This window comes from Phyllobates terribilis, unplaced genomic scaffold, assembly GCF_046119375.1.
Source record: "Phyllobates terribilis strain yellow unplaced genomic scaffold, ASM4611937v1 Scaffold_4__5_contigs__length_816908805, whole genome shotgun sequence".
NCBI classification, from domain to species: Eukaryota; Metazoa; Chordata; class Amphibia; order Anura; family Dendrobatidae; genus Phyllobates; species Phyllobates terribilis.
The window spans coordinates 179,975,279-180,000,550 of NW_027362764.1; the positions used below are offsets into that span (position 1 = coordinate 179,975,279).

Genomic DNA, 25,272 nt, shown 5'->3' on the forward strand with positions numbered 1-25,272 from the left:
TTATTTATTTTACCTTATACACAAGTCTTTACCCTGGAAAAGAAATTCCTTAACATATTTCACAGGAAAAAAGATTCACTTTCGTTTTTGAACGTTTTATTATGAGCCTGTAAAAGTGGCTTAATACCTCTGACCACGTTGTTGACAACAGTGACCTGGGGGTCAGAAATGCTTCCTGGGGCGATCCCCATGCTGTCCCCATGTCATTTGAGCACTGTCACTATAGTTTTGGGCACTTGTTAGGCTTTTAAAAGACTGCCAGGGGTGTCTCCGCAAAAATGCTCGGGTCTCCCATAGACTAACATTGGGCTCGTGGCTCGGGTCGAGCACCCGAGTATCACGGCGAGCTCGGCCCGAGCACCCAAGCATTTTAGTGCTCGCTCAACACTACTGTACATCACTAACTCAGCCTCTTACAGGATCAGGTAAGCAGCAGGTTCAACACTATTGAAGGGGCAAAGCACTCAGGTGAGGACTTGTACCCATTCATTTCAGCAATTCTGAAGGCTGAAGAGCAGAATTTGCCAGGAATAAAAAACATCCGATACATCACCATTACATATACATGTGTCTGCACAGTCCGACTAATGAATACATGAACTTCAATATTACTGTAAACGGTAAAAATGTAAAGTACTTTGTTAGCGCTTTGCTTTTTGATCAAAGAGCGCAAAAGCCATCCAAACACGTCAAGGTGACCTTTTAATATGGATGGCCCCTAAGCACTATATGTCCTACCTCTGCATGTGCCAAACCAGCCTCATGTGAATTGAGAGTGAAAAGGAAACCAGGCGTAGCTCGCAATTAAAATCTTGCATGGCTGGATAATGATGCTGAGCTATGGAGGGGGCCACACCCCCCGATATGTATTACACACAAAAAATAAAAAATAGGGCCCGCAACACCTTTCCTATACACATGTCACTATTACATGGCAACATTTTCCAAACACTGAAATAGAAAAACTTACTGAAACATCCAGATGTCAAAAGAAATCATTTATTCACAATTAGCAATAAAAATGGCTCCAAACTATATAAGCAACTTTCTCCGCTTTATTACTATTAGCACTCCTTAATATAAAATTCTTCAGTGGCTGATGTATAAGCTGCCATTTTTATATTGCCAGGCACACAAATACACAGCGTAGACTAAAGATGACAATCGATACCTTCCTATATTGACCTACACATTTTACCATTGAAGCAGGTTTCTCCCAAGTCACTGATTCTTGCTGTGTTAGCAAATGCAAAAATGGCAGTTTTCTATTTCTTGCATATACCGGACAGTGTTTCACAAAGATTCAGACTATGTTACATCATTAATCAGTATAAAAACCATTTCATGAGTCTATATAAAAAGAGCTCACACCTAACATTATGCTAGATGTTCTATCTAAAGGCCAACTTCTATAAAAGCTTCTAAGAGTGGAAAATTGGCAAAATGTACATAAAGGCCAACTTCTCTTATATTTCATATTATTATATTGTACAGAATGGGGTCAATAAGGTATAAATTGATTAAGAGCTTAATAGAGCACATGGCACCTTCCGCTCCTGTTGGCTTTATTGGCTATAGGCCAACACTGTCATCTATGAACAATCAAGCTGGAGGAATGCTTTAAACTGTGGCATCCAATAGAATATAAAGAAATCAGACGATACTATGAAAACTGAATGTATCTACATTTAAATATTTACAAATACAAAGATGTACATGTTAAATAATAATGTCGAGAACAATGCAAAATGTACAAGAAGGTTTGTGCGAGATGAACCTTTAGAATAACCTTGTAGTGCATCCAGTCATGACTTTGGAGATCCTAAAAAGAGGCCCCTTTCTGAAGATTTAAAAAGGACTTGTCATAAATAGATGGCTTTTTTTACTTGGCAAGAATTCCACCGTTTTCCCGAATCAGAAGGTTTTATTTTTTGAGATGTGGTCTTCTCTTCCCTGTATATAAATCTAGTCTTTTAGCAAAACAGGCATGGTCCTCCACTCTTCTGTAGACTTCTTCTTGAGGACCACGCCCAGTTGGTTAAAAATACTACATTTACATGCAAGGAAGAGGGGGCCATATAGCAGGAATGGGGAGGCACAGAAGCACAGAATAGTTTCAGAACAGCGTTGTTCACACCAAGTAAAAAAAAAATTACATATTCACGACAAGTGATGGGTGCTCGAAACCGCACACTCCTTGGCATCTTGTATACTAATGCAGCACCACTGTTCAATGTGCCATTATATAAGCACAAAGTCTACGGCTGCAGCGATGGCATACCTGACAGCACCTAGACAGCGGTGTCATTATTATCGAACAGCATGGTAAAAAGTTTCTGGGGAGGAAAACAAGACTCCGTTTTCAGCAGGAGATCCCAAGTCATGGAGGCAAGGGCTGCATGGTTATTGCTTTCTGCATCTCTGAGACAGACTTTACAGAGGTAATGAATGTATCCTCCAGCAGAAAGGTAATCTATGGAGGTAGTGGTTCCAGGACACTTAAATTTCTGTGAAGGTTCATGCTCATTTAGGGATCAATATTACAACCAGGTTAAATAACTGTACATAACAGTATACTGAATGATTCCAACAATATACTGACACTTAGAGAGGTTCTCCAGCACCAGTACACATTGGAGAGTGGCACTGATCGTGCATGAATTCTGGCAGGCATAATCTGATGTAATGTCAATTACTAGTGATGAGGAAGCATGCTTATTACTCGAGATTTACAAGCATCTTCAGGTTTTATGTTTGAGTCACTCAGTGCGCATGATTTGCGACTGTTTGACAGATTTAATATATGTGAGGAATGCCTGTTTCTTAGGCATTCCTCACAAGTATTAAAGCTGTCAAAGTTGCAAATCATGTACACAGAGTGACTCAAACATAATACCCAAGCACGCTGAAGATACTCGGCGAGCACCCGAACATGCTCACCAAAAGGGTTAACAGAACATGTTCGCTCATCACCTCTGCTCACCGGCACCTGAGAACTCACCTGTAAAAACACATATGCCCATGTATTGTAAAATCTGCAATATAATTTCTATTCAATGTTAAGCTCACGTCCATCTTCTGCCGTTTCTTTGTAATTCGAGACACAACAGAAAGTCAGATATGTGCAAACTTCCAAATATCGTAGTGGTGATTTGTAGTCCTAATTCATATGAACCTCCATCCATCCACAGTAAAGGCATATTATTCTCGCTGCACAAACCCTATTCGCATTTACAGTATATACAGTGAGACTAGTTACTCGTTTTTAGTCCATCAACGACAGCCAACAAAAGCTTCGTTGTATCTTGCAAGTGATTTCCTGTTCATTGATTTAAGCTTTGAATCACTGTTCTTGAAAACGGGAGAACGTAAAAACTCAGTATCTGTAAAGGGATCGCCTCTTCTAAGCTTCCTGGAAAATAAAGGACATTATGAACGTGGCTATTCAGGAGGCAGGAACAGATTTATTTGCATATGACAAACTCAATGTGAGAATGCTCCTGAAATAGTGCATTACGATTGAGTAAAATCAGAAATCCACTATTGACAGTTCACATTTAAGAGTATATTTGGCATCTTTATTTCAAAATTATTATTATTATTTTTTTTTTTATTTTTTATAAGAACATGTTCTAAGTTGGTATTTCTAGAATTATTGCAGGTATTCCACATGGGAAAAGCAACCTTTGAACTCACTTGTTGAGACTTGGCTCGGCATAACTGACTGTAACTGTACATCTCCTCTTTCTCATGCTGCCTGCGGATATTTTGCGGTCATCAGGAAACGGGAACGAGTGTTTCTTATGGTCGGTACCCCCGGAGCTTGTAGACACATTTGTCACATCTGACAGGCTAAATCGAGGAGCAGCAGAAGTTCCTTCGAGTTCACCTGAAATGAGATGGGTAGAAAGTCATAACAACCCACAATAACTGTCTTAGGAGTCAGTAAGTGATAAGTGGACTCGTGTAAGTTTGGGTTTGTTCGAAGTTTAGTGCAAATTTCGGTTTGTGTACCAGAACTGTACCCGAACCCTGCAGAAATCAATGGGGACCCGAACTTTGGAGCTGGAAAAAATCACTATCTGGTTGGAAGAATGAAGACTTATTCTGACCCGGCTATATGGCATCTACAAGATGAGGCGGCTTTTTTTATTTTTTTTTGTGCAGGTTGCTTAAAAAGTGTTCATATTTTTTAAATTAAACTATATGATGATATGGACTCAAATTTATTGGTTATGTATATTAGACATTTTTTTACTACTACTCTTACAGAGCGGTGTACTCTTATCTTCAGCAGTCTACCGCTCCTTTTCGATGTATCATTTCAGTGCCTCATTCTTACCATTGATGGGATCCCATTAGCCGGACAATCACCAATTGGCAAGTTATCACCTATCCTTTGGATAAGTTAGAGCTTTTAATGATGGTAATAACCTATAAAGTTTTTAATCTTTTGTGACCATCATGTGAACCTTTTCCATTGCAAAGGGGTTTTTTTTATCCATTTTTTTATGCAACAAAGATTTTATTCCTTGGATGACCTGCTGTTATTCTCTATATTTGTGAAGTAAATGATCTGCTGGAATCTGGCACCCATAAACACTAAGCCAAGAAACACTATATGGACTATGAATGTGGTGAGGCTTCATATCAAATCCTCCAAGAAAAAGACATTGTTTGAATCAGGTTTTTGTGTTAAATATATTTTTTAAAAACATTTTGGAAAAGAGAAAAAAACGAGCCAGCCAGCCAAAGGGGGAGAGCGCGAGCCAGCCAAAGGGGGAGAGCGCGAGCCAGCCAAAGGGGGAGAGCGCGAGCCAGCCAAAGGGGGAGAGCGCGAGCGAGCCAGCCAGCCAGCCAAAGGGGGGAGAGCGCGAGCCAGCCAGCCAGCCAGCCAAAGGGGGAGAGCGCGAGCCAGCCAGCCAGCCAAAGGGGGAGAGCGCGAGCCAGCCAGCCAAAGAGAGAGAGCGCGAGCCAGCCAGCCAAAGAGAGAGAGCGCGAGCCAGCCAGCCAGCCAAAGAGAGAGAGCGCGAGCCAGCCAGCCAAAGAGAGAGAGCGCGAGCCAGCCAGCCAGCCAAAGAGAGAGAGCGCGAGCCAGCCAGCCAAAGAGAGAGAGCGCGAGCCAGCCAGCCAGCCAAAGAGAGAGAGCGCGAGCCAGCCAAAGAGAGAGAGCGCGAGCCAGCCAGCCAGCCAAAGAGAGAGAGCGCGAGCCAGCCAGCCAGCCAAAGAGAGAGAGCGCGAGCCAGCCAGCCAGCCAAAGAGAGAGAGCGCGAGCCAGCCAGCCAGCCAAAGAGAGAGAGCTCGAGCCAGCCAGCCAGCCAGAGAGAGCGCGAGCCAGCCAGCCAAAGAGAGAGAGCGCGAGCCAGCCAGCCAGCCAAAGAGAGAGAGCGCGAGCCAGCCAGCCAGCCAAAGGGGGAGAGCGCGAGCCAGCCAGCCAGCCAAAGGGGGAGAGCGCGAGCCAGCCAGCCAGCCAAAGGGGGAGAGCGCGAGCCAGCCAACCAAAGAGAGAGAGCGCGAGCCAGCCAGCGAGAGAGAACGCGAGCCAGCCAGCCAAAGAGAGAGAGCGCGAGCCAGCCAGCCAGCCAAAGGGGGAGAGCGCGAGCCAGCCAGCCAGCCAAAGGGGGAGAGCGCGAGCCAGCCAGCCAGCCAAAGGGGGAGAGCGCGAGCCAGCCAGCCAGCCAAAGGGGGAGAGCGCGAGCCAGCCAGCCAGCCAAAGGGGGAGAGCGCGAGCCAGCCAGCCAGCCAAAGGGGGAGAGCGCGAGCCAGCCAAAGGGGGAGAGCGCGAGCCAGCCAAAGGGGGAGAGCGCGAGCCAGCCAAAGGGGGAGAGCGCGAGCCAGCCAAAGGGGGAGAGCGCGAGCCAGCCAAAGGGGGAGAGCGCGAGCCAGCCAGCCAGCCAAAGGGGGAGAGTGCGAGCGAGCGAGCCAGCCAAAGGGGGAGAGTGCGAGCGAGCGAGCCAGCCAAAGGGGGGAGAGCGCGAGCGAGCCAGCCAGCCAAAGGGGGGAGAGCGCGAGCCAGCCAGCCAGCCAAAGGGGGAGAGCGCCAGCCAGCCAAAGGGGGAGAGCGCCAGCCAGCCAGCCAAAGAGAGAGAGCGCGAGCCAGCCAGCCAGCCAAAGAGAGAGAGCGCGAGCCAGCCAGCCAGCCAAAGAGAGAGAGCGCGAGCCAGTCAGCCAGCCAAAGGGGGAGAGCGCGAGCCAGCCAGCCAGCCAAAGGGGGAGAGCGCGAGCCAGCCAGCCAGCCAAAGGGGGAGAGCGCGAGCCAGCCAGCCAGCCAAAGGGGGAGAGCGCGAGCCAGCCAGCCAGCCAAAGGGGGAGAGCGCGAGCCAGCCAGCCAGCCAAAGAGAGAGAGCGCGAGCCAGCCAGCCAGCCAAAGAGAGAGAGCGCGAGCCAGCCAGCCAGCCAAAGAGAGAGAGCGCGAGCCAGCCAGCGAGAGAGAACGCGAGCCAGCCAGCGAGAGAGAACGCGAGCCAGCCAGCGAGAGAGAACGCGAGCCAGCCAGCCAAAGAGAGAGAGCGCGAGCCAGCCAGCCAAAGAGAGAGAGCGCGAGCCAGCCAGCCAGCCAAAGGGGGAGAGCGCGAGCCAGCCAAAGGGGGAGAGCGCGAGCCAGCCAAAGGGGGAGAGCGCGAGCCAGCCAAAGGGGGAGAGCGCGAGCCAGCCAAAGGGGGAGAGCGCGAGCCAGCCAAAGGGGGAGAGCGCGAGCCAGCCAAAGGGGGAGAGCGCGAGCCAGCCAAAGGGGGAGAGCGCGAGCCAGCCAAAGGGGGAGAGCGCGAGCCAGCCAAAGGGGGAGAGCGCGAGCCAGCCAAAGGGGGAGAGTGCGAGCGAGCGAGCCAGCCAGCCAAAGGGGGGAGAGCGCGAGCCAGCCAGCCAAAGGGGGAGAGCGCCAGCCAGCCAGCCAAAGGGGGAGAGCGCCAGCCAGCCAGCCAAAGAGAGAGAGCGCGAGCCAGCCAGCCAGCCAGCCAAAGAGAGAGAGCGCGAGCTAGTCAGCCAGCCAAAGGGGGAGAGCGCGAGCCAGCCAGCCAGCCAAAGGGGGAGAGCGCGAGCCAGCCAGCCAGCCAAAGGGGGAGAGCGCGAGCCAGCCAGCCAAAGAGAGAGAGCGCGAGCCAGCCAGCCAGCCAAAGAGAGAGAGCGCGAGCCAGCCAGCGAGAGAGAACGCGAGCCAGCCAGCCAAAGAGAGAGAGCGCGAGCCAGCCAGCCAAAGAGAGAGAGCGCGAGCCAGCCAGCCAAAGGGGGAGAGCGCGAGCCAGCCAGCCAAAGGGGGAGAGCGCGAGCCAGCCAGCCAAAGAGAGAGAGCGCGAGCCAGCCAGCCAAAGAGAGAGAGCGCGAGCCAGCCAAAGAGAGAGAGCGCGAGCCAGCCAAAGAGAGAGAGCGCGAGCCAGCCAAAGAGAGAGAACGCGAGCCAGCCAGCCAAAGAGAGAGAGCGCGAGCCAGCCAGCCAAAGAGAGAGAGCGCGAGCCAGCCAGCCAGCCAGCGGGGGAGAGCGCGAGCCAGCCAGCCAGCCAGCGGGGGAGAGCGCGAGCCAGCCAGCCAGCGGGGGAGAGCGCGAGCCAGCCAGCCAGCCAGCGGGGGAGAGCGCGAGCCAGCCAGCCAGCCAGCCAGCGGGGGAGAGCGCGAGCCAGCCAGCGGGGGAGAGCGCGAGCCAGCCAGCCAGCCAGCGGGGGAGAGCGCGAGCCAGCCAGCCAGCGGGGGAGAGCGCGAGCCAGCCAGCCAGCGGGGGAGAGCGCGAGCCAGCCAGCCAGCCAGCGGGGGAGAGCGCGAGCCAGCCAGCCAGCCAGCGGGGGAGAGCGCGAGCCAGCCAGCCAGCGGGGGAGAGCGCGAGCCAGCCAGCCAGCCAGCGGGGGAGAGCGCGAGCCAGCCAGCCAGCCAGCGGGGGAGAGCGCGAGCCAGCCAGCCAGCCAGCGGGGGAGAGCGCGAGCCAGCCAGCGGGGGAGAGCGCGAGCCAGCCAGCCAGCCAGCGGGGGAGAGCGCGAGCCAGCCAGCCAGCCAGCGGGGGAGAGCGCGAGCCAGCCAGCCAGCCAGCGGGGGAGAGCGCGAGCCAGCCAGCCAGCCAGCGGGGGAGAGCGCGAGCCAGCCAGCCAGCCAAAGGGGGAGAGCGCGAGCCAACCAGCGGGGGAGAGCGCGAGCCAGCCAGCCAGCCAAAGGGGGAGAGCGCGAGCCAGCGAGCCAGCCAAAGGGGGAGAGCGCGAGCCAGCCAAATGGGGAGAGCGCGAGCCAGCCAAATGGGGAGAGCGCGAGCCAGCCAGCCAGCCAAAGGGGGAGAGCGCGAGCCAGCCAGCCAGCCAAAGGGGGAGAGCGCGAGCCAGCCAGCCAGCCAAAGGGGGAGAGCGCGAGCCAGCCAGCCAGCCAAAGGGGGAGAGCGCGAGCCAGCCAGCCAGCCAAAGGGGGAGAACGCGAGCCAGCCAAAGGGGGAGAGCGCGAGCCAGCGAGCCAAAGGGCAAGAAAGAGAGACAAAGACACAAAAAGAGAGAAACCTAGTGAACACAAATGCTAACCAAGAAGAGATGCTGTTTGTAAGCCTTTATCCTCTTAGTATATTGAGGTCATCATATTATATAGCACTGTGTACTTAGAATTGCTCATTTTGCCCTTCTATTGAGAAGAGGTTGTCCAAGTAGTGGACAACCCCTTTAACCACAGGACTATACAAACGTGTATAATGAAATATAAAATAATCGTAAATGCCTACACATATTCTTGTCTGTAGAATGCACCAGGTTCTTCTGGACATGGATGCTTAGCTTGGCATTTTCTTCCTTCTTTCTTCCTCTTGGTAAGGAGCCCACCTCTCGTCTTCTTTCTGTGACGTCATCTGCAAGCTTGACATCAGTCTCCTCTGTACCTTTTGTACTACTTCTAGCTTTTTTCTTTCGTCTTGCGGCATCTGTAATCATTTAACGTTGACAGTACATGTAATGATTATTGATGAGCAAGTATGTTTTGTTGACCCTTTTGCCGAGTATGCTCGGGCAAGCACCGAATAGTTACAGCTGCTCGGTAATATGTTTGAATCACTCCCGTGTGCATGATTTGCAACTGTTTGACAGCTTTATTACATGTGAGGAATGTCTACTTCTTACACATTCCTCACATGTATTAAAACGGTCAAACAGTTGCAAATCATGCACACAGGAGCGATTCAAACATAACACAGAGCAGCTGTAACTACTCGGTGCTCGCCCGAGCATACTCGCCGAAAGGGTTAACAAAACTCATCACTAGTTGATCACTAGCTCACAAAGCTTATCACTAGTATTGATCTTAAAATATGCATGTTCTGACCTCAGTGCAATAAATACAACAAGTAGCTGCGAGGGTGTCCCAACTACTGCAGTTTTAATAGACTATTGCAGTTTTAATAAACTATTGCAGAAAATGTGGCTTAGCAACTTTTTCATACCAGAAACATTGGGAGGAAGAAAAAACAAACAAACAAAAAACTGGCCTTAAAAACTAAATTTCTAAGTATCCAACAGGTGTAAAAACCTTAGCAGGATGAACAGGGAAAGTGGGGGCTCAGTTAGCTGGTTAATCTTACAATGCTAGAAGCCACTTTCCAAGTGAAGTCTACAGTGCTGTAGGGTTGTATGCAGAACTGGACAATATGTTCTCCTGCCGTGCCAATACAATTTCTATTTTGTGGTACTAAGAGATTTATAAGAAACTGGACAAACCTGGTTTAACCTGTTCACTGCCTTTATTTTCAGTCTTCTCGGCACATGTTTGTGGCAGATGTTTGTTTCTTTTGGACCTCGGTCTTAAAGGAAGAGGTGCAGTATTTTGCTCCACATTGCGACTTTTGACCTTGGCTTTAGTAGGTACATACAAGCTGTCATTTGGTTCATCACTGCTACTACTGCTGCTTTTAACAGACTGCTCATGGTCTGGCTCTTCATTCTCTGGAGGGTGACTGTCCAGCTTGGTTTGCCTAAATGGCATAACGTGTACGCTTTCCTCACAGACAAAATCATAAGCATCGCCGGAATTTAAAGACGAGTTCATTTTGTCTTTGGGGACAACTGGCTTGCTTGCACCCCTGTCTCGACTCTTTGACCTGGCCCTTGGTTTTGACTTTTCCCAAGGCTTTTTCAGTGGAACAGGACCTTGACTGTCTGCTTTGCCTTTGATTACTTTTTCCCTTCCAGTGCGAGACTCCGTTTTTGCTTTAGGACGCTGAGATGGCTTTGGTTTGGGATCAGGGGTTGAACTTGATATCTGACAATGGTTTGTGAATGGATGAAATTCTTCTTTTAATGGGCTTTGGATGGGGGACATATCCATGACTTTATCATTAAAGCATTCTTCAGCAGGAACAATTACTTCTTCTGCAAAAACATCACACTTGGAATTACGGTTTTGCTCTTCTTCCATTGACTTGATGATAGGACTTTCCTCCATGCAAACATTTAGGCTAGAGACGCGACGCCTTATTGACACGTTTTTTAAAAAACTATTTTCAGTTTCCGAATCAGTTTTCTCAAGGTCAGAATTGGGTTGAATTGAGCTAAATTTCAATGCTGGTAATAAAAAAAAAATATATATGTTTTACTGTAATTCACTTAGTCCATTATGAATTATTATTTGTATAGCACTATTGATTCTATGGTGCTGTACATGAGAAGGGGGTCACATACTGTAAGTGATATCTGTATTTTGTAGCAAATAAACAATGATAGACTGGTATAGAGGGAAGAGGACCCTACCTTTGCAGGCTTACATTCTACAGGATGATGGGGAAGGAGACAGTAGGTTGGGGGTTGCAGCAGATCCGGTGTTGGTGAGGCGGCAGCATAGTCATGGCAGGAGTGTGGCAGATAATCGGACGTGGTGGGGCACAGAATTCCAGAGGATGGGGGATATTAGGGAGAAGTCTTGGAGGCGATTGGGTGAGGAATGAATAGTGTGGAGGAGAGAAGGAGGTCTTGGGAGGACCGGAGTTTACGTGAGGGAGAATATCGTGTGATTAGTTCAGAGATATACAGAGGAGAAAGGTTATGGATAACTTTGTAGGTCAGTGTTAGTAGTTTGAACTGGATGCGCTGTGGAATTGGAAGCCAGTGAAGAGATTTGCAGAGGGGAGAAGCGGAGGAGTAGCGAGGCGAGAGATGAATTAGTCAGGCAGCAGAGTTAAGAACGGACTGGAGAGGTGCAAGAGTGTTAGCAGGTAGGCCACAGAGGAGGATGTTACAGTAGTCGAGGCGGGAAATGATGAGGGCATGCACAAGCATTTTAGTAGATTGAGGGTTGAGGAAAGGATGGCTTTTGGAGATGTTTTTCAGATGAAGGCAACAGGAGGTGAAAAGAGCATGGATGTGCGGTTTGAAGGACAGGGCAGAGTCGAGGGGTTACTCCAAGGCAGCAGATGTTTGGTACAGGGGAAAGCGTGATGTCATTTATTGTGATAGATGGATCAGGTAGGAAAGATACACGAGATGGGGGAAAGATGAGGAGTTCAGATTTGTCCACATTGAGCTTGAGGAAGCGAGAGGAGAAGGAGGATATGGCTGATAGACACGTTGGGATTCTGGACAGCAGAGAGGTAACGTCTAGGCCAGAGATGTAGATCTGAGTGTCATCAGCGTATAGGTGATACTGGAAGCCATGGGACTTTACGAGTTGTCCCAGGCCGAGGGTATAGATGGAGAAGAGTAGAGGGCCTAGGACAGAGCCTTGAGGTACTCCAACAGAGAGAGGACGGGATGAGGAGGTACTGTGGGAGTGGGAGACTGAACGTGCGCTCAATACAGGCAATGACAAACTGGAAAAACACAGAAAATACTACACTACAGTGTCAAACTATGAAAATGTACACTTAAAAGAGCATGTTACAATTAAAGGGAACCCATCATGTAAAAAAAACGTTATTAACCTGCAAGTTAATAGCGTTCTGAAGCTGTTCGGCGGCCTCACTGAGAGCCCTTATGCCGGGAGGAAATGAACTTTATTCTTCCTGTCAGACTCAGGCTTTCAGTCACAGGGGTTGGCTCTGCCTCCAGAGCTTATTTTACATGAAATGGGGTATTACTTGTCGGAGACATTTAGATCAGACTGTCAGTCATTACATGTCTCACACTGGTAATGCCCCCTTTCATTTAAAATAAACTGGAGGCAGATTTTCAGAGATCTGTGTCTGGCCCATAGATCTTAACACCTCATTTACATATTAAGAAAAACGTGGCTTTCTCAGGAATGTCCAAGGCATCATTTTATAGAACTTTCTATGACCTACATGCCCACATAATCTTTGAGAAAAAGCACGGCACTTCTGTACTCAAGGTGCACAAGTAGGATCCCAATCCAAATTGTAAAAAGACACTTGGCACTCATGTTCAAAGTGAATTTTTTTTATTATTAAAGAGAATAAGGCATTTTGATCAATACAAAACCTTCAGTCCGTCCTGTGGATGGTGAAGGACTACGTGTAGTGGCATTGAGTGCATGTCTGCGGTATCCACCACAGCTTAGACGGGGAGCACTTGATGACCAAAACGTCTTATTCTTTTCTGGATTTTCCACTTTAATAAAAAAAATTCCGTTTGAACATACTACCTGAGTGCCAACTGTCTTTTACACTACATACCCACAGACTGTTTAGGAGGGTTGATCTTAGAAACAGATTTTCTTTTAAAGCAGTTGTCCAATCAGAGCAGGGGTGGACAATTAATTTTTCCCAAAGGGTCAAATGAGAAACTACGACTGTTGAGAAGACCAGAACCAATAGGCTAAACTTCAATATTAATTTTATTGCTTAGTAGTGAACAGAACTAAAGATGTTGACTCAATGCTACTACTAATACACTTTACGAGAAGGCTCATCATGACCTGTTGGCTTTCCAGTAGTAGATCAAAACAGTATAAAGATACAGGTTTTTTTGGTGGCGGGTAAAATGCTGGGCCTTGACTCAGTTGTCATAGTCCGCATTAAAGTGTGTGACTTTTTTTAAATCCAGATTGGAAAGCAGCAGCTCTCACAGATTTGGATTTTTCCTTGCATTACAAACAGGCATTCAATATTATACAATGGAAGTATGTTTTAGGCAGCAACAAAAAAAATATCCAGATATTCCAGTTGTCACACTGGATAATAAACCACATAAGCTGACATTTACAGTGGCATCGAACTTACGTGACAGCTTTGCTGTGTAAAATAGATGGATTTTGTCCCTGCTTAAAGGGGTCGTCCAAGCTGGAGCGAAAAATCTGTAGTCACTCAAAAGAATGTGCCCTGCTGAATTGTGACCGTGTACAATGTCATTGTATTCCCCATGCAAGTGGACGGTTATGAGACCGCATGTATAATTTGCATACTTGCAGTCACATGACGACTAGACTCACCTGGCATTTCTGAATTTTCTTCTATTTAAAGAAGCCTTATGAGTCTAGTTGGTACGTCACTGCAAATTACATAAATGTGGTCTCAACCACCCGCACAGGGAATACAGAGGAATCCCGACCATGTGCACATCGCTCTATCACAGTTCGGCAGTGTGTAGTCACAGAGCGACTGACAACTTATTCTGTAGCAGTTCCTATATTTGAGCGAGAAGTGATTAGATAAAATATATTAAACAGTTTTAAACCTTTAGATTTCTGGTTTCCTGAAGTCGTTTTCTCAGAAGATTCTTCTTGGCGACTCCTTCCGCCAGGCCTTGATCCTCTTTCTAACACATGGCTAAAATTCCTCTGTGCATCTGAGACTGGCTCACACGTCTGTGGCCTGTGATCGATAAATCGAAACAAATACCTTTAAACGGGTTGTCGTATGGGGGAATATGCTGCGCTCCAATGGGTCCCTTATTGCTGATGGAGGTGTGGATGCCTACCATAAGCACCGCTCCATCTTGCCAGAATCCCCTGACAAATCCCTAGAATGAAAATTGGGGAAACACTTCGGGAACCTGAGACCGCCTATGAGATGTTATACAGATAAGTGTGAACTATATGGAACATCCTTACTGTATTGTCAGAATCTCTGCTGTGATTAAGGAACATTGTTTCCCATATATACTGTTTGGGGGATGAGATTGTAGTATTTACTTCCCTATCTCTGGACTTTAATTTGAGTGGCGTGGATACTAGGACTATTATGGGCTTGGTAGTAATTGACTATGTGGCATTGATGTCCATACTTGCTTTTATGATATAGGTGTATAATTGCATCACTTTATACTTTTTTTTGATCTTCCAAAAGCCCATACTTGTGTACATGAGAGAATCCTAGAATAAGGAGCTGTTCTCCACCTCCCTACCTGCCTCTTAGCAGCATTTTAAGTGTATTTCACTTGGTGATGTGGTGTCAAATTATTATTAGGGTCTTATAGGGATATTTAGGGGTAGTGAACATTGAGCGGACGCCATATTGTGCCAACCTCCGGACAGGTAGAGGTACCTTAGAGCAGGGCTCCCCATCAGGTCATGTTTTCAGGATTTCCTTAGTATTGCACAGGTGATAATTCCATCACCTGCACAGGCAATAATTCCATCATCTGTGCAATACTAAGGAAATCCTGAAAACATGACCTGTTGGTGGGGAACACTGCCTTAGAGTACAACTAGGGGAATTCAGATCCACACCCCTTTCCATTTTTTTAAGTCACTATATGTGCTTTGTGGTGGTTTGTTCTTTTCCTCCAGTATTTTAATATATATTTAATAAAGGTTTATATTTTTATAGGGGTTTTTCTAACTTGTAGTTGATTACTAAAAGGAGCACCTTCTTTCGGTTTCTTTTTACTTCATGTTAGTGGTAAGTTTAGGTCGCTATGTTTTGTGTTTATTTATAAAAATATCAGAAATTTGACAAAATTTAGCAATTTTCAAACTTTGAATGATTATCCCTTTAATCACGATAGTCATAGCACCCAAAAAAGTGAATATACATTTACCTTATGTCTGCTTTACATCAGCACCATTTGTAAAATGTTATTTTATTTTGTTAGGATGTTGAACGGTTTAAAAATGGGGCTGCAATTTTTCATTTCTTTTTCAAGAAAATTTACAATTTTTTTTTTTTTAGAGACTTATTCAATTTTAAAGTGAGTTTGGGGGACCTTTATATTGGAAAACCCCCAAAAGTGATTCAATATGAAAAACAGAACCCTTTAATATATTCAACACTGCTGTCAGGTAGTTCATTAATCCTTCAGATGCTTTTCAGGAGTTAATGCAATGTGGCATGACAGGAAAGACAAAATGGTATTTTTACCACCTAAGGCTGTGTGCCCATGATGTGTTTTTTAAGCGTTTCCGCAGCGGCAATTCTGCTGCAGAAACGCTTAAAAACCCCTTGGTAGAAGGCCTGCCATGTTCCCCAATGATAATCTGCATGTGCTGTGCAAACTGCGGAAATTTCCGCTACGGATTATCAATGCGGAAAAAAACGCAGCCCTACCAATTATTTTGCAGAAGCGCTGCGTTTTCGCCGCCATTGACTTGCATTGGAACGCATGGAATCCGCATCACTGAATCTGTACATGTGGATTCCATGCGTTTCAATGTGCGGATGGTACCCGGGTCTGGAGAAGGAGACTCTCCTCCGGACCCGGGTACCATAGAACCTGTAAAAAAAAAAATAAAAATAAACATTATACTTAACTTCTGATGGCCCGCTGTGTGCTTGTCTCGGGTTGCCGGCAGATCGCGGTGAACTGAAGGACCTGCGCTGACGTCATTTAGTCATGTGACGGCAGGTCCTTCAGTGTACTGCCAGCTGCCGGCAAGCCAGGACGGATCGAATAAAGAATCCGGGGGCCATGAGAAGGTAAGTATATGTTTATTTTTTACGGTCACACTATATAAATCCATGCCGGTTGCATGGATTTATATAGTGTGACCAAGTTGTCAAGCACTTTCCAAGTGATGCTAAAATCGCTTGGAAAGCGCTTGTCAACCCGCATGCAGAAATGCATGTGAAAACGCTTCACATCCGCTTGTCCCTGGCAGGAAAAACGCATGTACAATCCGCATGCACAATCCGCATGCGTTTTTTCGGCCAGGGAGATGCAGAAACGCTAAAGAAAAAATCCGGAGCATTTCTGCATCGTGGGCACATAGCCTAAATGTTGCAAACTTCTGAACAGCTCATTATAGCTGTCAGACTAAGGCTGTTATTTGGCCAAGAATTGCCATGACAAACATCAGGTCTACACAATCATGAGCTCAGCGTGCCAATGGGGTTAAAGAGAGCCCCCACACTCTGATCAGGCGTCTGACCGCCCGTATACCACAGACGACGATCGCATCGTAGTGCAAGAACTGGCCGGCAGCTCTCTTGACCCAAGCGTGACAGTATGTAATTCTATGCAGCTGTCATGCCCAGGTCAGGAGAGCCGACGGCCAGTCCGTGCACTCCAATCGTCTGTGTTATACGGCAGTCTGACTGCGCCCTTAAAGAGACGCACAGAATGAGTGTTCACACTAAGTCCCATCGCTCGGTGCTTCACGGTGGGACCAATCACTTAAACACATCTTCCCACCTTCTTGTTTTCCCTAAATCTCCATCCCCCTCTTTGATTGACAGCTCTGGCTTCATAGGGCCAGAGAAGGATGGTATGGAAACCAAGCAGGTAGGAAGGTGTTTTTAAAGATTTGGCCTCGACATGATGCACCGAGCGCTTGTACTTGGTTTGAACAGTCACTCTGTGCTAACAGAGTCCCTTTAACCATCTAGATGCGGGATTCACCATTGACAGCAGCATCTACAGGTTAAACAGGCATGATCAGTGCAAACACCAATCGTGGCTGATGCAGCAGGGTGTCAGCAGTTTCATTTTCACCCATAGGGGGATGCTAGTCTTTCATATCTCAGGCTATTAAAAAGATATATTAGTGCTCACTGAGGGGTTAAAAATTACTATGCTCCATTTGTAACTCCCAGAAACAGCATAGTGAAACCGTGATTAGGCACTTTTGTTCCCTGATTTCCTGTGGATTTTGGTCACTGTTATACTTGTCTCAGCCACGAAAGGCTTAGAGAAGAATAATCTTTTAAGAGAGTCCGGTTGCCTCAAACATAGAACAAGTAAACTCACAATGGTTCAGGAACCAGAAGAGGGGTCGGCGGCATGCTTTTCACCGCTCCAGACGCTGGGGAACTTGACTGACTCTAAAATAAGCAAAGACCAAAAGTTTATTACAAGTCAAATCCCTGGTAAAAAAAATAAATAAATGGAATATAATATGTTCTTTTTTTTTTTGCTTATGTGTTTTCCTTCCCTTCTTCCAAAAGCCATAACTTTATTTTTCTGTTAATAGTTATATGAGGTCTTTGTTGCTTTGGGATGAGTTGTAGCTATGAACGGAAGCATTTGTTTTTCCATACAATTTACTGAAAGACTGTAAAACAAAACTCCAATGAAGAGATGAGGAAAAAAAGTATATCAATTCAGCCATTGATTTTTGCGTTCAGTCTTTACAGCATCTAGTCTCTGGTAACAGTGGCCTGATGACATGATTCTTCAGGTTAGTACGATGACATTGATACCAAACGTGTAAGGTTTTCTATATATTTTCGTGGTAAAAATATAAAATAAAAACGTGTCGCCAATTTCCCAGAGCTGTAACTTTTCATTTTGCTGTCGATTGAGGCATGAGGGCTTGTTTGTATGCATGTCAAGCTTGTTGATACCATAGATCTCATATGGCAGATACGTGGGGTGGGGGGTGGTCTCCGGATGGCCCCCAGCGGCCATAACAGATCAGCAAGTTGTCCAGGATGCCGATGGCAGTCAGAAGTGCCTGTCTGTTAAATGTGACAGTGGCATGCAAGAGGTTAAAACTAATGCAATCAGACTAAGCTCTGATGACATCAGTTACTGCTGAGGGCAGGTTATGTAACAGCTGACACCACGCCGCATGGAGCAGGCTCAACTTGAGCACGCGCCATACAGTGACTGCGCACAGCAACCGTGCATGTACGGCAGCCGTCACTAATGGGTTAAACCACTGTATTGTTTTACGTGAAGCAGACTCCTGCATACAGGTCTGGCTTAGATGCTTAATAATACTCACTCCATCACTGGAACACAAGGCATGTGCAGGGCCAAGTAGGTTGGCTGTCTCCAGCAAATTGTGAGTGACTTTGCCAATTATTTCCTTCAAGGAAGCAAACTTTGTCTAGGAGAAGAGTGTAAACCATTATGAAAGCACCATATGTATTTGGTTAGTTAACTGCAGAGACGGGCATTTAAAAGTAGATTCAGGATGCCCATTATTTCATGGCAACCACATAATAAAAGGGACTTCAACGGTATCAGTTTAGTTCTATAGCACCAACATGGTCTGTAATGCTGTACACAGATTGTAATCATTCACTACACAGTGCATCTCCAGACCATGAACATAACACTCACGTCTGATGACCTGTTCCCCTGCTGCATGGTCAGCTTCCTCCTTAGAAGAAAGATCTCATACATCAGCCTCTGGTGCTCGTGCTTCAGCTGGAGAATGAGATCCTGAGCCTGCCTGCTCTTACATTTCTCAGCTTCTAGCGCGAGAGCGAGAGCCTTATTGTTCACCTGGAAACTCTTCACTGTTACAGAGCTGTTGCCTGAAGTGAAAAAGAATTAAATGAAAATGTAATATCCACAACGTAGCCCTCTCACACAGATGGGAGGTAGAGCCCTTACCAATTATCTTGACTTTGGTGGATAAAGCCTTACTGACTGTGGCCACCTTTGCCAGCTTTTTTGTCCTCTTCTCCTTCATCCGCTCCTTTATGTCCTCCAGGCTGTCCTGAAAGCTCTTCTTTACACATCTTTCTTTAGCCATCTTTTCAGAGGCTCAGTACTCTGCGACATCAGAATGGAAAAATGCATCAAATAAAAAGAAATAAATACCATGCGACCAAAACAAATCATCTTTCTGCATAAAACAAAAATACAGGGCGCTATTGCAGAATGAAGAGGCTTTCCAATTACTTACAAAAAAAAAATAAAGATTGTACATAACCCCACTACCCATCCTCACTGTATGGCGATGTATAGGACATTAAACATTTTTTAAAACATTTTTTTTTCTTTTTTTACTGGCTTCAATAGTCTCCTTAGGAGATCATCCGATTGCCTGCTCTACACATAGAAGGGCTTCTTATGCAGACCCCGGGCTGTCATGACAACCCATCGAAGCCCTGTAATCAGGCGACAGCGGCGCAGATGGGCGACACTACTGATGCGCTTCAGGCTGGCGAGTGTAAAATGCCGCTGTCAGTGATTGACAGCGGCATTTAACTGGTTAACAGTAACAGCCGCGGCTGTTAGAGGCACATGACAGCTGATCAGCAGTGGTGGCTGCTCGCCTAGGCATCAAGCTGAATATGAAAAGTGTCAATATCTGAAGAACGGCTAAAACTTTTAATAGTCATTCGTAAAAATGCTTGTTTCTGCAAGCACTATCCAACAATACTTTTCTACATAGAGCACATGCCCCAAATATGACAGACTATGTAGAACACCGTACAAACATTTTTCTAATATATTTATTATATACACACACGCACGACACAGGTTGTGTTCTTCCCTACAAAATGCTCATTAAACTACAGCGCTGGCAAAAAATAAGACCACTGCACAGTTTTCTAAAATCCCCATCTCTACATGTCTGACAGCCATTCCATTCCAGTGTCAGTTGAATTCCAACCAAAGTCCACCTCATTCTACTTAATGTGCTTCTGATTAGGTGATCACCTGAACCAAATCTTATGTAACGAGGGAAAGTATAAAAAAACACTGCTGTGCTCTTCACAATCCTCTTGCAATAGGACAAGCTGGATGGTAAAACAAGTGCTAGGAATAGCCCAAAAGTAATTTGAATGAAAAAATAACTTAACCATGCCAAAGGAGTTGAAAAGAAAAGTCTTGAATGAGGAAAAGAAGGGCTCAATTCTGGCTTTACTAGTAGTGGGATACAGTGAGTGCCATGTTGCCTCCATCCTTAAAATTTCGAAGACTGCAGTCCATTACAACAGGGTCAAGCAGCAGACATTGGGGACAACAAAGCTACGGACCGGCAGAGGGCGAAAGCGACTCTCCACTGACCTGGATGACTGTCATCCTATTCGAATGTCACTCAGGAACCGCAGGATGACATCAAGTGACCTACAAAAGGAATGGCAAATGGCAGCTGGGGTGAAGTGCACGGCAAGAACAGTTCGTAACAGGCTCCTAGAGGCAAGCCTCAAGTCATGTAAAGCTAGAAAAAATCCTTCCATCAATGAGAAGCAAAGGAGAGCCAGGCTGAAGTTTGCCAAAGACCATAAGGATTGGAGTAAGGTAATCTTCTCTGTTGAGTCTAATTTTCAGCTTTGCCCAACACCTGGTCATCTAATGGTTAGACGGAGACCTGGAGAGGCATACAAGCCACAGTGTCTTGCACCCACTGTGAAATTTGGTGGAGTATTGGTGATGAGCTGGGGATGCTTCAGCAAGGCTGGAATTGGGCAGGTTAGTCTTTGCAAAGGACGTATGAATCAAGCCGCATACGAGGTTATCCTTGAAAAACACTTGCTTCCTTCTGCTCAGGCAATGTTCCCCAACTCTGAGGACGGTTTTTTCCAGCAGGACAATGCCCCATGCCATACAGCTAGGTCAATCAATGTGTGGATGAAGGAGCACCACATCAAGACCCTGTCATGGCCAGCCCAGTCTCCAGACCTGAACCCCATTGAAAACCTCTGGAATATAATCAAGAGGAAGATGGATAGTCACAAGCCATCAAAGAAGAACTGCTTACATTTTTGTGCCAGTAGTGGCATAAGGTCACCCAAAAGCAGTGTGAAAGACTGGTGGAAAGCAGCCAAGACGCATGAAAGCGGTGATTAAAAATCATGGTTATTCATCCAAATATTGATTTCTGAACTCTTCCTGAGTTAAAACATGAGTATTGTTGTTTCTAAATGAATAAGAACTTGTTTTCTTTGCATTATTTGAGGTCTGAAAGCAATGTTTCTTTTTTATTATTTTGACGATTTCTCATTTGCTGCAAATAAATGCAAAATTTTTAGTTTTGAATTTCGGAGACATGTTGTCAGTAGTTTATAGAATAAAACAACAATGTACATTTTACTCAATAATATACCTATAAAAAGAAAATTTTGCAGTGGTCTCAATTTTTGCTAGAGCTGTATATCTGAGGATTAAAGGGTTTGTCCCTTTTCAAAAACATTATGCCATACGATGAAATGGTTATAGTAAAGAAACAAAAAGAAAAAAACCCCCAGAGTACTATATACTTTCCCCAGATCCAGTTTCAACTCTTCCCCGCTGTCTATGTTTGGCTGCAGCTATGACATCAAATCCACAGCACTAAAACAAGTTTGGCATTCAGTGCGTTCAAATTACCCTTAATTACTAAGCTATATTCATATACCACCTCAGCTTCTGTGCCATCCTGCGGGGCCTGCATTATACACCTGGAAATAGTGACGATTCCACTAAAACAGTAGGGCGTCCTCCTCTACACCTTACACAACTACAGGACCTTCCTAAGGCCCTGCACTAACAGGAATTGCGATGTACGCAGCCAGGGAAGCAATGGTGAAGGGCCCACTCTATCCAGGTATCAGTTTGCGACATCTGCCCATTGCATGTATGGAGAGGGATTAATGGTGAATTGCACACAGAATCACAGGTTCAAGTCCCATAGAAGGACCAATAAGAGGGTAGAAAAAAAAAAAGTACCGTATATATATAATTTTAATGTTTTTTATAGAGGGAGTCTGTCACCCCCAAAATGTAATGCGCTATGTGTGACATGCAGCAGTAGTGCTGCTGCTTTAAAAGCATTCAGTAACTATTAGAAGTAACACAAGCACATGAGACAGGAAGTGTTGTGCTCCAGAAGCATCCAGCAACTAGAGGGGTTAACACAGTCACAGGAGAAGGTGAGTGTTTTAGCAGAGCCCCAGGGGGATTGTGGGGAAGTTGTTTACTGTCTGGCCAGAGCAGAAGAGAAAGGTGGTGTGTTATCTGTATCTCACAGAAGTCAAGGGAACAGAATTCAGGTCAGGAGGGAAGCTAATCAAAGGTCAGTTAGACTCCCTGAGCTAACAATGTGGAGTATTATCGGCCAGGAAGATAAGGACTGGAAGGAAGCCTGTCCTAGGGATCATCTCCCTCATCACACCCTCCATCTCCATGCAGGACAAAGAATGCTGTGTACTGTTGAGTCCTTGTGAAGGAAAAGCCTGTGGTTGTGTATGCATTAAAACTGTGCTGTACTGTGCTACAGGATAATAGACTGTACTGCTGTGCTGCAAAAGAGACTGTACTGTTATTACTGGAGCCTGTTGCTCAAACAGACATTTGCATTGCACTGGCCGTGCCTCATTAAATGTTACTGTTCTACTGTTTATGAAGACTCTTGTCAGATGTGTCTGGTCAGCAACTGAATCTATTGTGTGCCTGAGAGAAGCTGCAGCCTATGGTCGCCCTGAGTAACGGTTCCCCCAGGATTCCAACAAATTCATGTAGCCGGTCTCACCCCTATCTGAAACTTAGGCGGCGTGCGTGTAACATATGCTGTGATAAAGGGAACTTAGCCCATATAAAAATCATAACACCGGACCTGCTACAGTGTCTAAGAAAATACCTTTTAATTCATATGCAAATGAGGAGGCTTTGGTAGCCCATTACCTGCCCTTATTTTGCCCTGCATTTTATTGACAGCACCGGCTTCCCAAAGTGAGTGCTGCCTAGTCAGTCGGCTCGTGTGCACTGACACTGTGCCCTCAAAACTCTGATATACCTGCAAGTGTAGAGAGCGGCATCAGCAGAGATGAGCCAGGGAGGATAACGCACCCAGCCACAGAGAGTGCGTGCAGCTGGGCACAGGCAGTGTCAGTGCACATATGTGACATGCAGAAGTAGTGCTGTTGCAGAGTGTGACATGCAGAAGCAGTGCTGTTGCTTTAAAAGCATTCAGTAACTATTAGAAGTAACACAAGCACATGAGACAGGAAGTGTTGTGCTCCAGAAGCATCCGGCAACTAGAGGGGTTAACAAAGTCACAGGAGAAGGGGAGTGTTTTAACAGAGCCCCAGGGAAATTGTAGGGAAGTTGTTTACTGTCTGGCCAAGAGAAAGGTGGTGTGTGTGTTCTGTAACTCACGGAAGCGCCCCTGCAAGTGAAAAGGATTCAAGTCAAGAGTGAAGCTAAGCACAGGTCAGGTAGAGTTCCTGATCCAGCAGTGCAGAGTATGGTCAGTCAGAAAGATAAGGACTGGAAGAAATGGTGTCACAGGGATCATCTCCCTCAGCAAACCCTCCCCCTCCTCCATCTCACTGTGCTGTAAAGAATGCTGTGTTCATTAATGTGCCTTTGCATTAGAACTGTGCTGTCCTGTACTACTGGGAAGACTGAACTGTTGTGCTTCTAAGGAAACTGTACTGCTTGTCACTGGAGCCTGTTGCTCATAAGACTTAACTTGCACTGGCTGTGCGGCTTCTTATTAAATGCTACTGTTCTACCGTTTATGAGGGCTCTTGTCAAGTGTGTCTGGTCAGCAAGTGAAACAACCTACGTGTCTGTGCCTGAGGGTCAATACCCCTGTGTGCCTGAGAGAAGCTGCAGCACATGGTCTATGGTCGCCCTGAGTAACGGTTCCCCCAGGATTCCAAAGAATTCATGGAACCTGTCTCGCCCCTATCTGAACCTAGTGGTGTGCGTGTAGCACATATATGCTGACTGACTTTAGCCAGCGCTTGCACACCATCTTGAGACAGACAGTCTACTATGTCTGAGTGTCTGTCTCCAGTCGGCGTATACGCCCAAAAATGATGCATGACAGAGTACACGTTCACTCTGCTGGCACCATTATAGTCTATGGCCCCATCTGCGCATATGCCCGGGTCCAGTTTTGCGGGGAGGTACGGAGCTAAGTCCCAACCGGGCCACTGAACGCAGTGTGAAAGTAACTAAAATGCAAAATAAGGGGCCATGGGCCAAAGATACCTGAAACACTCCTCATTTACATACTAATTAAAAGTTATCATCTCAGGCATTGTTGCAGATACAGGGCTAGTATTGTATAGAATTTGCATTGAACTAAGTCCCCTATATCACTGTATAGCTTGTACAAAGTTATTTATTGTTTTTTTTTTTTTTTTTTTGGGGGGGGGGGGGTGACAGACCCCCTTTAAATAAAAAATAAATATAAGTTATATATACCTCCACCATTTCCTGGAATGTAAATAAAATCCAAATATACAAACTGGTAGCGCCGCCTGCAGGACGTGCCAGAGAAAACATCCCAAATATGGTGACTGCCATAATAGAAGAGAAATAAAGAATGATGAGAAGAGCCAGAATCGCTGGGTTTGGTCACTGTCTCCCACAACACTAGAGGGGGATCAGAAAGCCCAAAATGCCAATGATAAAGACCCCGGCTCCAACCACTACAGGCCAGTCCTGATAATACAGCACAATCCATCAGTGCCTCGTGAGACTACAACTCCCAGCACACTACACCAGGGAAAGCTATGGGATGCTGGAGCTCCACAGCGGGGCGAGAAGACCCCAGAAGCCGGCGGTGTCAGGACATGAGGAGACACAGTGCACGATATGAGGAGCTGCAGACCCCCCTGCCTGCCAGCAGCACTTCTCCGCCCGCCCCTCCTCACACCGGGGCCCCTGAGTCAGTCCCGGATGTTACCTGTAAATCCTCGGTGCTATACGGCAGCCAGCGTTGCTCGCCGCTCCGGTTCCGCCTTCAGGAAGAAGCACAACACTCTAAAGCCAGTAATATGAGACGTCAGTTCAAACGTGAGCGCCGCACTATGTGATTCGCTGCACTGCTCGTACCACGTGATCCTAGCGGCCATGGCTTCGTGAACCGGAAGCTATCACTGCGGATGTAGCCAGGCGCCATGTTTGGTGTGGGCGTGTACCCAGGAGCCATGTTTGGTATGGGCGTGTACCCAGGCGCCATGTTTGGTATGGGCGTGAACCCAGGCGCCATGTTTGGTATGGGCGTGAACCCAGGCGCCATGTTTATTGTGGGCGTATAGCCAGGACATGTTTGCTTTTTCTATCATGATTCTCCCCACTGCCAGTAATTTGATACAATTAATCCCATGTGAAATACTATGTGGCGTGTAACAGAGAAAGCGGGTCTACGCAATTGGTGACCATGGGAGTAATTAACCTCCAGACACTAGTTATAGATGGACTCCTTCGGGTGTATGACATGCCGATAGGTTGTGGCTACAGATGTAATTGGTGGTTAAAAAAACAACAAAAAAGTAAACAGCAATATTTCATTCCTAAATTAATCTTTGTTGCTTTATTT

The 25,272-nt window shown here is 46.5% G+C and overlaps 1 protein-coding gene across 3 annotated transcripts; it reads right to left on the reverse strand.

Moving 5' to 3' along the window:
- Positions 1–1,003: 1,003 nt before the first annotated feature.
- SGO1 (shugoshin 1) lies at positions 1,004–24,820 on the reverse strand. 3 transcript variants are annotated; one of them, XM_073677966.1, is made up of 10 exons: positions 24,637–24,820; positions 18,618–18,779; positions 18,342–18,538; positions 18,001–18,105; positions 17,022–17,095; positions 13,572–13,708; positions 9,666–10,316; positions 8,681–8,875; positions 3,697–3,889; positions 1,004–3,412 (listed from the first exon to the last, which is right to left on the reverse strand). In XM_073677966.1, the coding sequence occupies exons 2-10, from the start codon at positions 18,757–18,759 to the stop codon at positions 3,274–3,276; spliced, it is 1,833 nt and encodes a 610-aa protein (XP_073534067.1). In that variant the 5' UTR covers positions 18,760–18,779; positions 24,637–24,820; the 3' UTR covers positions 1,004–3,273. The 3 variants fall into 3 exon arrangements, with proteins under 3 accessions (XP_073534067.1, XP_073534064.1, XP_073534065.1); XM_073677963.1 differs by having other exon boundaries at positions 1,006–3,412; positions 9,666–10,508; positions 24,637–24,818; XM_073677964.1 differs by lacking the exon at positions 18,001–18,105 and having other exon boundaries at positions 1,006–3,412; positions 9,666–10,508; positions 24,637–24,818.
- Between the last annotated feature and the right edge of the window lie 452 nt (positions 24,821–25,272).